This window comes from Camelus dromedarius, chromosome 18 (assembly GCF_036321535.1).
Source record: "Camelus dromedarius isolate mCamDro1 chromosome 18, mCamDro1.pat, whole genome shotgun sequence".
Classification (NCBI taxonomy): domain Eukaryota; kingdom Metazoa; phylum Chordata; class Mammalia; order Artiodactyla; family Camelidae; genus Camelus; species Camelus dromedarius.
The window spans coordinates 45,020,107-45,035,646 of NC_087453.1; the positions used below are offsets into that span (position 1 = coordinate 45,020,107).

General features: G+C 50.2%; 1 protein-coding gene across 2 annotated transcripts in view; it reads left to right on the plus strand.

The window, feature by feature from the left end:
* CFAP61 (cilia and flagella associated protein 61) overlaps positions 1-15,540 on the plus strand; it is a 258,634-nt gene that overhangs the window by 81,082 nt on the left and 162,012 nt on the right. For both annotated transcript variants that reach the window (XM_064475921.1, XM_064475922.1), the window contains exons 12-13: positions 805-844; positions 3,404-3,543. In XM_064475921.1, the coding sequence (XP_064331991.1) occupies positions 805-844; positions 3,404-3,543 (180 nt within the window). The remainder of the gene's footprint in view (positions 1-804; positions 845-3,403; positions 3,544-15,540) is intronic.

Here is a 15,540-nt window from a genome sequence, read left to right on the forward strand (position 1 = left end):
GTGGACGCCTGCCCTCGAAGCATGGAGGCCACAGCCCCTTTGGGGTGCCCTTTACCCTGCCATCCTGTCCACAGAACAGTGGTGACGAGGAAAGGAGCGGCCCGTTTTGATAGACCAGAGGTTCTGGAGTGTCTGTTAGATGACTCAGAGCACTGCTGGACGCTCCCGTTTTAGTGGAGAAATCACATCCCCGGGCTCCTCGCCTGCCTTAGAACCACGCTTCACCTGCCCTTCTTCCCTCTTGAGTTCCCAGTTTCTTCTGAATTGAAATTCAACGGAAAGGCTGAGAAGGGAAATCTTTTTATTCTAACGACACTGTAGATACCTAAAAAGCCCATGAACCCTTACAGCTTTGTTGCGTATGTTTATTTTCCCGAGCTTTCTTATTTTCAAACAAAAATTCGACGACCCATTCTGGTTCATCTGTGGCTATGCGTCTGCAGCTGCTCAAAAGTCCTTTACAGATAAAAGAAAAAGCTCAGAGCGGCTTATAATGTGCCCCTATCTCTCCCCAGTTCTTCCGGAAAGGAAAGGAAGGATCACGTCCACCGAATGACTCTCCTGCTTTTCGGAGGTTTAGGGATTACTAATTGCTGTAATAGCACCTTCGGTTTTAGAAAAAATACCTCATTGCTGACGCGTGAAGCTAGTGCCTTCTGCGACCGGCTCACGTTCCGCTGGACGCAGACTCTGACGGCGGCCGGCTGATCCCCGCCGCGGCGGGAGAGCCGCCGGCCCGTTACACGTGCTCTGAGGCTGCCTCTGCTCGCAGGACAGTGACCGTTCTTATTGTCTTGTTTACAGGTCCCTGGACTTTATGAATTTTGTTTTCGGTCTTTTTCCTGTAAGTACACGCTGACTTTGGGTAATATAATTGGTTTTATAAGCTAGAAAAGTCATAGAAAAGTAAAACGCCATATTCACCGTCCAAACGTTTCGTATGCTGTGAATGTTGAGGTTTGAACCGCATCTCTGTTCTGAAAAAAAGGCTGAATGACATGTCATGAACTCTTAGATGTGGAAGATACTGTCACTTCTCATAGCTCTTCCGTCGTGCTATTTTAATAGCTTTCTTTCAGCGCGTAGCTTCCTTCAGAGGTTGCTTTACCAGTGTTGTCTTGGAATCAAAGCATTAACAGAAAGCTGGGGGCAGGTGGATCCGGCCGCGGTGGTGCTTTCTAGCTGGCGCCGGCTCACAGAATTTGGACGTCACCAGACTGCCTTTCTGAGGCAGGAAGGTGGGAACTTGTGGCTGGTCTCCCCGCTGGCCGTGCCGGGCGCCGGGTCTGACAGGGCGCGTGGGGCGGGGGGCTCCACCCACCACCCGAGGGGCGGTGAACGGCCCCAGGCACGCGTCCAAGTGCAAACAGGACTGTCCATCTCACGGTGTGGCGGCCTCCTCCTCATTTGTTTCGTGGTTGTCAAGGGATAGAGATTCCGGCCAACCTCTCATCACTTTATTGGAGACAAGAAAGTAGGGGAACAAGACAGTTGAGAACAGAATGGAGTTTTCTCATGACTCCCTCTGTGGCCGGCCTGTCAGCGAGGTCAGGTCAACACTGCGCTTCTTGGCTAATTGCAGGCAAAATACCTATTTCTTTTTCCTTGATGCTGTTTCAACTGAGGCAAAAACCAAGTATGGTTTGCCTCTGTTGCCTGAAAGCTATGTGAGCCTAGATCACATTTCCTCATTTTGTTAAGATAATGAAGCCTTGCAATAATGCTTTCCATTGTTATTTTTTTAAATTAATTTTAAGGCATCTCGAAGCTTGTAAAGCTCTGTAGGTGACCCACGGGGGGGTTTGCAAAGCCAGCTTCCCTCGGAGAGGCCCCCATAAACATTCACCAAGTTTAATTCATTCCTACTTTAAAGTCCCCGTAAAAGCAGCTCTTCAAACTTGCAAAACCAGTGCTGGCTTTAGAGGGGTAAGAGACATGTTTCCTTTTTAGTTCTCTGTTGTTTCAGGATACAGGGAGACAGGAACCAAATGCTTCATTACTTCACCCTTAATCCTTCCTGTCCGAGTCGAAGCAACTCATTACAGACTCCTCCTCCCGGAGGAAGCTCAGCGGGACTTGGCACCCTGTCCTTTTATTTTCAGCTTGAGTATTTCAGCAACTTGACTCGAAGGCTCCCAGAAGGAGCTGTGTTACTTTGCTAGAAAGAAGGAAGATGAGGTCAAACAATGCTTCACTCCCTTGGGTCGCGCACGTGTCCCCAGCGTTTTGGATGAGCACGGGCAATGCCTTCACAGGGTTCAGGAGGAGGTGAGATTCCACAGGGACAAATTAGCTCTGGGAAGAGCAGGCTGCTCCTGCAGGCACCTGGCAGCGGGGCAGGGGGGGACGTGCGGAGCATAGCACTGTCCCGTAGACAACAAATTCCAGGTGTTCCAGCAGCTACGATTTAAAAAAAAAGTAAAAAGACACAGGTGAAGTCAGTTTTAGTAATATATTTTATTTCCTGCAATAGGTCCAAAAGGTTTAATCATTTCAGCCTGCAGTCAACATGAAACATTATTGAGATATTTTACTTCCCTTTTCTGAGCTTTTAAAATCCAGTGTGCATTTTACACTTACGGAACACCTCAGGACAAGAACTACAGGTCAGGAATTCTTGATCTGCGTTTAGACGTTGTAAAATTTGCCACTGAATGAGCAGATTCATAGACCCAAGTTGTTCCAAACACACATAAACCTTTTCCAGTCACTGCACTGAGTGTTTGTTTTTAAATTTACAAAATTAAAATGGAGTGAAATAAAGAATTTGGTTCCCCGGTCGCACTAGCCATGCTGCAGGTGCTCGGTGGCCAGACGTGGCTCCTGGCCACCCCGTCGGGCAGTGCAGACTTAGGGGGTCAGGACACGCAGGTCCTCCTGGGTCTGCTAACCAAATCCACTGCCCAGGTTAGACAGGCTCTTAGATCTCTTCACCCACGTGGTCGTGAAAAAACACGCAGACGTCCTTCCATGGGCAAGCGCAGGGTTTCAGAGCGGAAAAGGCCTGGAGCACTGCCCTCTCGTCCCGCCGAGGAGGGGGCCACGGCTGGGGCAGCGTCACTCAGCGAACCCAAGGCCTTGCACACTGTGCTGCTGCGCTCTCCTGGACGCGGTGCGTTTACAAGCAAACGTTTAAAGTCTGCTTAGTTTAAAAATCTGCTTCCACCGAAGAGCTGTGCCAGAGGGGCTGGCTGTTCACAGCTGTCGTCTGTCCAGGTTTCAGTCAGACACGCAGGTATTTTCCCCACACTCCTGCTGTCCCCCTGAATTTTATGATTACTTTCCAAATTATAGGACTCTGTCGCTTGAATACTCTCTCCTTTACACAGTACGCCTGTTTTCTTCTGTGTTTGGAGCAGGAGTTTGTTTAGTGATGGATGGTTTCTGGTCTCCCATCACGCAGGACAAGAACTTCTGTGTCATCTCCCTGCCGCACCTCACCCCCGAGTTTGTCCTCATCCAGAACTTCGTGAAGGCGGTCCCCTTCAGCACCTGCACCCTGGAGCAGGACCTCTACATCTTCCACCGGGCCGGATTGCTCAAGTAAGTGGGCGCACGTTTGCCCAAACACAGTCCATGAAGTTAAAAAAAGGGAATGCAACAGGAGCTCCCGACCATCTCGGTTTAATTATTTATTTAAAAAACTGTCTTAGGGGCGGAGGGCTTGATCAGGTGATTGGGACCAGTACATTTAGGGAAAGAGTCATGGTGACAGGTTACTTGTCCAGTCAGATAACAAAGCAAAATCTGACTCCACAGTAATCAGAGCAGTGTCTGTTGCTGTGTTTCCACGGGTGGGACCAGGTAACGTGGGAACGAGGCTCACCGCAGACCCCAGCAGAGTCGGGACTGAGTGTGTGCGTGTGCGTGCGCACAGGTCCGGACGGATGGACGTGGGTGACAACATTCGTGGGCAGAGGCAGGACTGTTCTGTAAGTGGTGGGACAAAGTGAAGACAGAAATGTTCTTCGTATCCTTCAGTAAAATAGGCTCCTGGGTGACGAGGGAGTTAGAAGCGAATATTGAAAATGTTAAAAATTAGACACTGTATCTGCAGTGATAGGTTCCATGCCAGGTTCTGAGAACGCAACAGTAAACAACACACAGACGTGTCCCCGGCCTTTCAAAGCTCATAAACACTCAGAAATGGAAGCCTGCAGCAGCAACGGGGGGTCCCAGCAAGGGGCACGTGGTGCTGTGGGTGGGCTTCACCGGAAGATTCAGCCCAGTCAGAGGGAGCTTTCCTGAGGAAGATGTTGGGTTTCAGACAAGGAGTGTGAGTGAAGATCGATCTTTACTATGTCTCAGGATGGGGAAAGCCTTTTTAGAACATGGAATTAAAAAGTTAAGATTTTTTAAAACTCTATGAGCCGTTCCTCAGAACCATTCTAATTTAATTAAAATGCAATTGACTAATGGAAGAATATTTTTAAACAAATACAGCAGACACAAGTTTGGTATATTTAATATATAAAGAGCTTTCATAAATCAACAAGACTGTTTGATACCAAATAGAAAAATTAGCCCTTCAAAATGGCCAGACTGTTTGCCAGAAGAATAAACACACACACACAAAATCAAAGGATATTAACACCAAGCGAAAAACAAACAAGCAAAAAAACCCAATGGATATTAAAAAAATCTTCAAAGTTATCATTCATTAGGGAAAAGAAACCAAAGCAAGAATACGATACCATTTTTGGTCAATTGGCAAGAATTAGAACACGGAAATACCCAATTCTAATGAGAAAAATGTAGCTCTTGTCAGAATGTAAATTGACATAAAATCCCAAAGGGCAGTTTGCCCAGAATGCTAAACTAGTTTATATCCTTTAACTCTTTAATTCCACCCCTGGACACTTGCTGCAGAGATGCAAACAAAAATTTACGTACAAGGATTAAGGAACACTGGAAATACTCTGAACGTCCAGTAGTAAGAGAGTATTTAAATACTTTGCGGTACCTGTATGAAGGCATCTATGTTTACAATTCATTTAAAGAATCTTTTTTTGTTCTATATATATTTTTTAATTGAAGTATCATTAGTTTACATTTAAAGAACATCTAATGATTGGAAAATGCTCAGAATGTAATGTTAGGGTCAAAAATCTATCCGTCTATAAAAGAGCATTTAAATATGACCAGAATTTCTAAAGGAGGAAGAACACGTGGATAAAATAAACTAAAAGGAGCCGTGCAGATGGCGGATGCTGTGATGTCCAGGCCCTTCATCCAGGACTGAAGAATGCATTTCCCAACTGCGGGTTGTGCGGAGCCCACAGCTCGAAGCTGGGTCCCCTCAAGACCCTGCCCTTGACTGAAGGGAGGGGCTTTCCCCGAGGTCCACCCTCCCACGAGGTCTGCCCTCCCAGGGCAGCCTGCATCTGGTGACCAGTTGGTGTGGGGGAGGGGAGGAATAACAGCACACAGGGCCAGCATCTCTGCTTCCGAGGGGCACCCCTGAAGGGTCTTCCCAGGACAGGACCCCCGAAGTGTCCGCTGGGCATTTGTTGTGACCCCCTTGCTTGCAGCCCACCTGCCCCCTCTGCCCTGTCCTGCTCTGCCACTCCCCACAGGTGTGTGACACCAGAGGTGGCCCACGGTGGCCACAGGGTGGTAGGGCGAGCTTCCTGGGTGATTTTGAATTTCCTTCCTCACGTCGCCTAAATCTTGGAATGTTCCTACACCAGCCTTGAATATGGCAAGCGGTCGAAACCCGTCAAATTGGCTCAAGTCACATGGGTTTATTACTACTCAGCAAAGGGAGGACTCCGAGGGCAATGCTGGTCTCACACGGACTCACTAGCCCGGTGGGACCTGTCTCTGCCCAGCTGACCTCTTCTCAGACACAGCGGTTGCAGAATGGGCGAGGTGGTGCCAGATCCTTCGTCACTTAAGTCCAACAGGAAAAGAGTGGTGGGTGGGCTTCTTTTCAGAGGCCCCAGCACAAGTCTCATTGCATCTCATTGGCTCAGATGGGTCCCGTGCGTCCCTCGAACCTGGCACTGGCCCAGAGGCTCCTGACTGGCATCACTCAGGTCTGGCCCCAAAGCACAGGGGCTGGGTCGGGGAGGGGTGCCCCGCCAGACACACATCTGGGGACATTGCTGGAGAAGCAGGCGGCTGAGCTGCTTCCCACAGCGCTGTCTCAGGACGGGACCCCCTCGATCAACAGAAAGCGCAGTGTGTGGGAGGAATGTCAGTGCCTTCTATTTCCTGTGATTTCACTTCTCCAAGCTGTCTGATACGTCCCGTCTCTTTCTTACAAAACATGACAGAGCTCGCCGCACTGCACTTCAAACGGGTGCACTTCAGTGTGTGCAGACGAGGCCTCAGCACAGGGGCAGCAAAGCTCACGACGAGGGGTGAGCGGAGGGGTTTCAGGAAGCTCGCTGTGTAACTGACAGGCCAGCCTCTCAAGTGGACTCTGAGGGACGTTCTGAATGATCACTTTGTAGTTGGGGGACGCTTAAATGAATGCTGGCATATTCGTTCAGCACATTATTACACAGATTTCGGAAAAATCAAAGCAGATCTGCGTGTCCTGTGCGGAATGGCGTCTAGCACGGTGAGAAGCACAAGGGGTCAGACGTGACAGTAACGACACCCCCCGTTTAGGGGAGGTTTCTAGTGTTCCGAGCACTTTCTTAATCACTTTTTAAAATTCATTTTGAAAATTTTTTATGTGAAGTATAGTTGATGCACAGTGCTGTGTTAGTTTCTGGCGTGCGGCACAGTGACCCAGTTACACACTTTGTATGTATATTATTTTTCATTAGAGGTTATCACAAGTTAGTGAATCTAGTTCCCTGTGCTGCACAGTAGGACCTTGCTGTTTGTTTGTTCTGTGCACTGTAGTTTGTATCTGCTAATCCCAAACTCCCAACTTACCCCTCCCCGCCTTTCCCCTTTGGTGACCGTAAGTTTGTTTTCTGTGTCTGTGAGTCTTGATCACTTTCCGTGTGTCATTACGCACAGTGACTTTATTAGCTAGGTACCATGGTTATTAACCCCATTTACAGGTAAGGAAACTGAGACTCAGAGAGGTTAAGTAGCTAGTCCAAGTGCACACAGCAGGAAGTAGCAGAGCTGGAACTGGAACTGAGGCGGCCTAATTGCCTCACACGTTGCTCACTGGTCATATCTCTACTGTGTTTTCAGCATAAAGCTTTGTAACGCAGAGACCCTGAGCCAGCGTGGAAGTTCAGCCTCTGCCACAAGGGGGTCCAGACAGGCGCAGGAGGTCTAAGGAGAGTCACAGCTTCCCCCCCGAAGTTGTTCAGGGACCCAGGCTCCTTCCCTCATTGCTCCCCCATCGCATAGAGCAAGGGTCTCACCTGCCGTCTGCACGGGGAGTTGGGGGTCTGTGAATCTGGCTGGGAAGAAACACTACACCTTATGTTACTAACCTCTGATCGAAATTCAGTGTGTCCGTCCTCCGTGAACAGAGGCAGCGGCCTCAGAAGTGCCGGCAGAGCTGTGGCGGTGGCCAGGGGCAATCCGCGGCTTTTCATGTCACGTGACGGTTGTTGCAAGTGTCCCGAGATCCAGATGCTCGTCCGACTTTGAAATGTCCTTAAATTATTCTCAACCAGGACTTTTTACCTGATGGCGTTAATGAGGAGGCACAGATGTTACCAAAACACACATTTTTTTAAATGTTTCAGTAACTATATTTCAACATAATTTGTTGTCTTTTATTTGACACGTTGAAAAGCGTCAGTCTGAGGAGGGGACCCCAGCATCACCAGACCCCAGCATCAGAGGGGCCCAGGGCGCAGAAAGGATTAGCCCGCCGTCCACATGGCCTCCTTTCCTCCTTGTGCTGTGAGCTGGCTCAGAGCACCCGAGCCACATTTCAGCCCACAGGGGGTGGGTGCAAAGAGAAATGGAGGGGATGACTTTCCCCTTGCAGAAGCCACGTCATTCCTGTCCATCGTCTGGGCTCAGGGAGTCGGTTGGATGGCCCTGCCTCGCTGCAGGGGAGGCTGGGGGACAAGCCCCTGGAAGGCCAGGTGTGCACCCAGCAAAAGCTCAGCTGATTCAGTCATTGAGATGACACAGGGAAAGGGAAACTGTGGGACCGTCACATCCCGTGTTTGTCTCGCACATGTGCAGATGCTGTAGAAAGGCACACACAACGTTACCAACCTCACGTGCCTTTGGGGAGCAGGGCCGGGAGGCTGTGGTATAGGTGGAGACTTACTTTGTGTTTTATGTCTGTTGGTTCTGTTTGATTTTTTTTTTCATGAACAAACTTTATTTTTTAGAGCAGTCTTAGATTCACAGCAAAATTGAGCAGAAAGTGCGGAGGGTTTTGACACCCGCCTTCCCCCGCCCCCCACCCCCGAGCTGCACGGCTGTTCCCTTCGACGGACCCGCAGTGACTCAACGTGAGCCGCCGTTTCCGCGCTCACGTTAGAGTTCCTTCTCCTCCTGTGCGTTCTGCGGGTTTGGACAAATGTGTACGGCGTGCCCAGCGTGACAGAGTCACACAGGGCAGTTTCTCAGAATCCTCTGCGTGCCACACTCAAACCTCTCTCCTTCCCCACAAGCTCTGGCAGCCGACTGCTGCTTTTTGTTGTTTTGCTTTTTTTGGTGGGTGGAGGTAATTAGGTTCATCCATTCATTTATTCATTTTGACGGCAGCACTGGGGATTGAACCCAGGGCTTCGCGCTGCTGAGCACGTGCTCTGCCACCCTCCCCCTTGACCACTGACCTTTCTCCTGTCTACGTAGTTTTGCCTTTTCTAGAATGTCTTACAGCTGAAACCATACAGTACGTGGCCTTTGCAGGTTGGCTTCTTTCACTGAGGAAGCAGCATTTTAAAGTTCCTCCGCGTCTTCTCATTACTTGACAGCTTGTTTCTTTTTAGCACGGAATAATATTCCACTGTCTGGTTGTACCAGGGTTTATTTATCCGTTCTGCTACTGAAGGACAGCTCGGTGGCCCCCAGGTTTTGGCAATTATGAGTAAGTCTGCTGTCAACCTCTGTGTGCAGGTTTCTACGTGGACGTTAAGTTTTCAACCCATTTGGCTGTGCACCAAGGAACTCAGTTTTAATATTTAGTTCTGTAAGGGAGAGCCAAACTCTCTTCCAGAACCCTGTACCATTTTGCAGCTCCCCAGTGATGACTGAGAATCTCCCTTTTCTTTGCATCCTCCCGGGCACTTGTCAGTGCATCGAGTTTTCACCATCCTGATGGGCGCGGAGGGGCACCGCGTTTGAATCTGCAGTTCCGTGATGACGTATGGCTTGGAACATGTTTTCATCTGCTCTTTGCCATCTGTGTATCGACTTTGGTGAGGCGTCTGTTCAGATCTTCCGCCCCTTTGTAACAGTGGGTTGTTCATTTCTGTTTGATTTTTTTTAAAAAAGAAAATCCTGGGCATGCGTTACTTCCATAATAGAAGGTGTGGTTAATTTTGTATTACTGAGATTTTACATTTTTATCGTGACTCAAGCAGAGTCTTTATTCAAATCTTTGCGCTCGCTGCTTTCTTCAGTAGTGTGTATCAATGGCATTTCCTTATGACTCGGGTCCTCCTGAGCAGGGGGCCGGGGATGGGGAGTGGGCCACGGGTCTGGCTGTGGAGTGGCCTCGTTCTCAGCGGCTTAATTACCTACATCACAGTCATACCCTTTCCTGCACACTCTCTCTTTTTCACTATGAACATGTGTGGCTTTTAATAAAAATTAAATTTAAATTTTTAAAATGATGAGACTTTCAACACTTGCCTGGCAGTTAGCCCTGGTGGCAGCAGGGCCCTGGTTTTTCATCTGGAACCACCTGCAGCATCAGTTTCCTTTTTTCTTTCTTTTTTTAAAAATCACGTATGTATAAAGTTGGAGCAGATCACGTACACCTGGGTTCTTTTCTGAAAAACCGAAGATCCACAAGCTGAAGTAGCTTCCCTGCCTTTGGAAAACCACGGTCTTTGTCCGTGTTCCCATCTGAGCCCTTGTCAGGAACCGTCCTTTGTTCCTCTGAGTTTCGTCACCAACCCAGCCACCACTGGCCACCCGGTTGCCGGCACATCCAGTCCCGTAGCTCCTCTGCGCTGTCACTCTTGTTCCCGCCCCGTGTCCCCTCGGCATCTGTGCCTGGTCGTGAGGGAAGACGGCCCTCAAAACCCACGTCTGGGACGTCTCTCTTGTGCACGTGGCCGTGGGCTGCTGTTTTCCAGAGAAAGCTTAGATCTCTAATTCCTTACTTTAAATTCTTTTTTTTTTTTCCTGTTTTGCAAGTTTATTGGATCATCTTGACACAGAATCATTCCAGCAGCGTGAGATGTCTCTCCTTTATACGGGAACGTTGATAGCAAGTGAATTCTGATAAACTCACCATGCAATTTCGAGATTCTAGAATCACAGCCCAGGAGTCCGGAGCAGGCCCCTCTGCACGCACTGGCGTCTCTTCAGACCACGTCGATGTCTCGCCTTTCCCTTACGCTCTGTTCGAAACTCAGAGAGCTTTTAAAATGCTGGGAGTGGTAGTTTTGCCTGGAGGACTGTGCGGCCGAGAAGGGACCGTGGTCTCCAGACCCGCCGTCTTCCCTCTGCTCCTTTAAAGCCTCGGGCCCGGGGCCCCTGCAGGCAGGGGGAGAGGGTCGGGGCCCGCTGACCCGGAGATGTTCCTACAAAAACGTGGGGGAAGGATGAACCCACACCCTTCCTTCCCAGAGGTTCCTGTATTTTTTTTAAGTGATTTGTGTCAAGCGATGGCTTTGGAGGGAGTTCCTGTCTCACAAAATGAAGCTCAGAAATGTGAGTCTGGAGCCACCTTGGAGACCAGCCATCCCCTGGGGTGGCATCGGTTTTGCCCAGGGTGAGGGGTGCTGCCTTCCCGGGGCTTCCACATCTGCCCGCGTCTCCCCACCGTGTTTTCAGAAAGTCCCCAGATGTTGTCATTATCAGTCCCCCACACGGACAGCCGGGGGCACCCGAGGTCCTTTGCGGTGAGGCTCTGGGACTCGCTCTCCTGTCTTGTGGGGCCCACATTCGGCCTTTAGTCGGGAAGGCCTTGCAAGGGTTTGGCCCTGATGTCGGGGAAGACCATCGGGGTGGCTGGTAGCCCCACAAGGCCATCACGGACCTGGCATTTGTCCCCTGCCCCAGGGGACCCATCCTCGTCCTTACTCAGGGAGAGTTCTGTATTTCCTTTTTCTTTCCTTTTCTTTTCCTTTTTCCCTCCTTTTTTTTAGTCTTTAGTTTAAGTGTAGTCAGTTTACAACGCTGTGTCAGTTTCTGGTGTGCAGCACACGCTTCAGCCATGTGCGTACATACACATACTCACTTCACATTCTTTGTGCGCTGCAGGCTATTGCAGGGTGTTGAATGCAGCTCCCTGGGCTGCACAGTAGGACCCGGTTGTCTATCTGTGTTATATATGGTAGTGCGTCTACAAATCCCATTTTACACCCCCTGCCCCCCAGAACTCTATATTCCGCAGCTGCCCGGCTCCACTCCCAGTGCCGTCCGTTGGTCAGTGTGGCCGAAATGCAGGTAAGAGCCCCGCCACCGCCTTCTGAGTCTGTCTGTCTGGGAGTCTGGGTTGTCCCCACTTGACTTAAAGCTTGAGAAGCCTTGAAGGTGCTTCTGCTTTTTATGAGTAAATCACTGGGTAGAAAAGAACTGTGATTTTCTCTCTGCTCCAAATACAGATTTTCTGTAACCACATAAGCCACGGTGACTTTAAGCCCTTTGTTATCTGGTAATTTGGGGGTTCTGTTGAGGTATTAAGTCCCCTCTGTGCTGCATAAATAGACCCCTGGGCTGGATTTTATAAGAATATTTGAGCAATGACAGTCGTATGGATTTTTAGCTACTTATTCCAAGTAACGCTTTAATTTCTCTTATCTCTAATTCTTTTTTTCAATCAAGTGTAGCTGACTTACGCCATCATGTTAGTCTCAGGTGTACAACATAGCGATTCGCTATTTTTATAGATTATACTCCAGATAAAGTTACAAAGTACTGACTGTTCCCTGTGCCGGGCGCTACATCAAATTCTTCTCTTGTCATAAACACCCCGCTCACACCCTGTGTTCTGCCAAAACCATCTTTTTAAAGCTCGGAACTTAGGTGATCAGTGGGAAGGGTTTCAGCTGGACGAGAAGAAAACCCAGCTCGAAGTGGCTTCAGCCACAGGGCGTGTGTCTATTGGCTCACACAGCTGGGAGGGTTGGAAGCGGGCAGCGCTTTGGGGTCCGAGTCTTCGGGGTCCTGGTCTCTTTCCTTGTCCGCCCTGCTTCCCCCACGTGAGCGCCAGCCTGGGGTCAGCGTCCCTCACGGGGGCACAGTGGGTGCTGCGGGCTGGTGACACCTGTGACCCCTGGGAGGGGGTGGTGGCTGGAGGTGGCTCCCTCCCCCACAGGCCCCCGCCCGCTTCCCTCCGTCACCTGATGCGTGGTATTGACCATGTAGTCTGTGCCGGCCCCTGGGCCAGCAGAAGTGACCCGGACAGACCCAACGCCTCGCCCTGGTGGGGCCTGCATTCCAGGCAGAGGAGAAGGACGTAAGGAGAGGGAAGAGAGTGTCTATCGTGTGTAAGTGACGAGGCCCCCGCGGGTGAGCAATGCCGGAGGCGGGCGTGGAGTGGGGCGCCACGGGGGCACAGCCAGGCACGGCCCCCTGCCCCTCCTTTTCACGCCTGACTCTTAAATACCTTGTGTTCTTCCATTTTCTGCATCACTTGTCCTGACTTTTGGGATGGATTGTTCTTGCTCTGAAGTTTGGTCACTTTAAATTTCATGACCTCATGTCCTGCTCCTCCGCCCAGGCTCGTTCCTCTCCCCTTGGGAAATCACATTTGTGTCTGTCACCTGCCTTCCGGCTGCGCGGGTGAGCCCGGGGACAGATCGTTCATGCGCTTGTCAGCGACGTCCACCTCTTCTGTCACCAGCTCCAGGCGAGGCGCCCTCGCTTTTCACTGACGGCTGCTGGGCCTGGAGAGGAGGGCACATCCTGGTGTTGACGTTAGCTTGCATTCTGAACGTGTACAAACGAAAGGCTTGTTAGCACTATTTCACCCAGGGAGCTTCAGCGGGTCACACGAGGCTGGAACATGGTGTAAGGCGTCCCCTTCCTTTTCTGTCCCTGTCTCTACTATCACCGACTTTCCCTTTTTCTTGTTCATTCATGCGTGGAGGACACGTTTGGATGAACTGGCCTCTCCTCCCATCTTCCCGCCCCTCCAAACTATGTTTTCTGAAACTTGCCATTTTTCATTTGGGGGAGGGGGACTATGTTTCAAACTTATTAACCCAACTAACGTTTACTGTGCTAGAAATTATTTTCTGTGAATAAATATTGACCGCTAAGTACCACCACCTTTGCTCGGTAAATAAAAATGCCCTTAGGCAGTTGGCTTGTAAACGGTCGCTGCCCCCCAGTGTTTTCGTTTTACGTGCTTTTCTGTGGGCGACTCGCTCCTGCTTGGCTGTCGTCTTTCTCTAGCACGTCGCTGTTGTACCTGTTCCAGGCCCGCGTCCTCGTCACCGAGGGTGTCTTAGGGATGTCAGTCTTTCTGATGCTTTTAATCAGCTTCCCTGAATAGAAGGAAATAGAAATCTTATTTTGTGCTTACTGTTTTGTTTTACTTTTTGGTTGAAACTGAAATACCAGTGACTGTCGAATTATTTTATTTTATTTCATTTTAATTAAGGATCACACATGTTGAAATAAAACACTCAGCATCCTTACAACTTTGCTTTGAGGGCACTTTGTTTTCCAGGGAGCTTTCTGTGCAGGCAGCCGTATCCACACCGGGCACTTGCCTCAGAGCCCCAGTGAAGATGTCACCTGTGGAGTAAACCTACATTCTGCTTTTCAAGCTGAGCAAAAACAATAGAAAAGTCGCTCTTGAAGGCAAACATGAGGCAACAGAGAGCAGCCGTTTCCAATAGAACTGGAGGGCGCTGCAGAGCGCGTGTGAAGTGTTCTCATAGCCACGGGATGTAAACCTCAAAAAGAAGTGGCTGAAACTAATTGTAATATTAATGTTAACCCCTTGTGGTCAAAACATTGTCTCGACATATAATCAGTATAAAAAAGTATCAGTGAGATGGTTTACACTCAGTCCGGTAGCCGGCCTGCAGGACGCAGGGGGGATCTGCACGCACAGCGCGTCTCAGTGCTGACATGCTGCGTCGCCGGTGCTGCGCAGCCCCGCGTGGCTCCTGGCTCCATGCTGGACAGCGGGGCTCTGGGACAAGGCGCAGACACATTGCTGCTGCCCGTTCCTCCTCCTGCGAGTCTGGGAACATATGAAAACTGTGCCGCGCTCTTCTTTGGTGAATGTAAGTAGCAGAGGCGAGAGCCTCACGATGTAACACAGAGTGGTTGTGTCCCCTAATCGCCTGTAGATTTTCAAGGGCAAACTAGTGAAATAGTATTTGTGTTTTTGTGATACTTGGCAATAAAATGGCCCCACATCCCACTGGACATTTACTGAGCGCTCCTGTGAGCGAGGAAAAGCCCGGGCCTGTCAGAGTGGACCACGACGTGGTCTGAGCCTCCAGGCCGGCCAGGGAGAGGACGTCTGCGTCTCAGAGAGTAAAGACTAGCACCAGAGAGACACGCAGGGAAGGCTAGGTGCTCACAGCCTCCCAGCTCCCGCAGCACTTTTAGTAACTCACTGGCATCGTCGGTCACGCACAGAAGCATCGGGGAACCTCTGGCCATCCCCCACAAGCCGCATCATCCGCTCATTCTGCAGACGCACTGAGCACGTACTGTGTGCCAGGCGTAGTTCTGGCCACGGGGAGGCAGCAGTGAGCAAACAGACCCAAATTCTTACCCTCGTGACGCTTTACTTTAGTGACGGGGGACAAACGATGACAAAAAGGTGGAAGGAAGTCCTATGGAGAAAAATAGAACACGGATGGAGATGGGGGGGGTCAGGTTTCCGAAGTTTAAATAGGGGTGGGTGTCAGGTTCGGGGGCCTCACTGCAAGGGTGCAGTTTGAGCGGACACTTGAGGTGAACGGACAAGGCTGTGCATCTGCGGTGAGGAAGGCGGAAGGCGTCTGGAAGGTCTGAGGAGCAGCAGGGGGCCTGTGCGCGGAGCAGGGGAAGCGAAGTCCGCCGTCTGGACATGAGTCAGGGGCCAGATCCCAGAGAGAGAGCAGGCCGGGGCGCCCAGCCTTTCCCGACGGGAATCTTCGCCTGGGTCCTCAGCATCTGTCTGCCGGTAGAGTTCAGGAGAGAACTGCGTCTTTATTTTTATTACGTCCTAACTACGATGTGGCATTTCCTTCCATTATAAAGGTAGGCAGCAAACCACAGCAGGATCAGCCATGCCTGTAACTGTCTCTTAGGTGGAAACAGCGGGTGTTTTCCAACCCTTCCGTGTCGTGGGATTTGCAGATCTCTGCAGATACTACTCACGACCCTTGCGTATCTCTGCAGCAAAATTATGCAAATTGTTAGATCACTGCTGAATCGCGTTACTCAGTGAGGCTCATGTACTGTAATCCTACGCATTTAATTTCATGCATTTAAAAACATCATTCTGAGAGGGGTCCTTGGCATAAA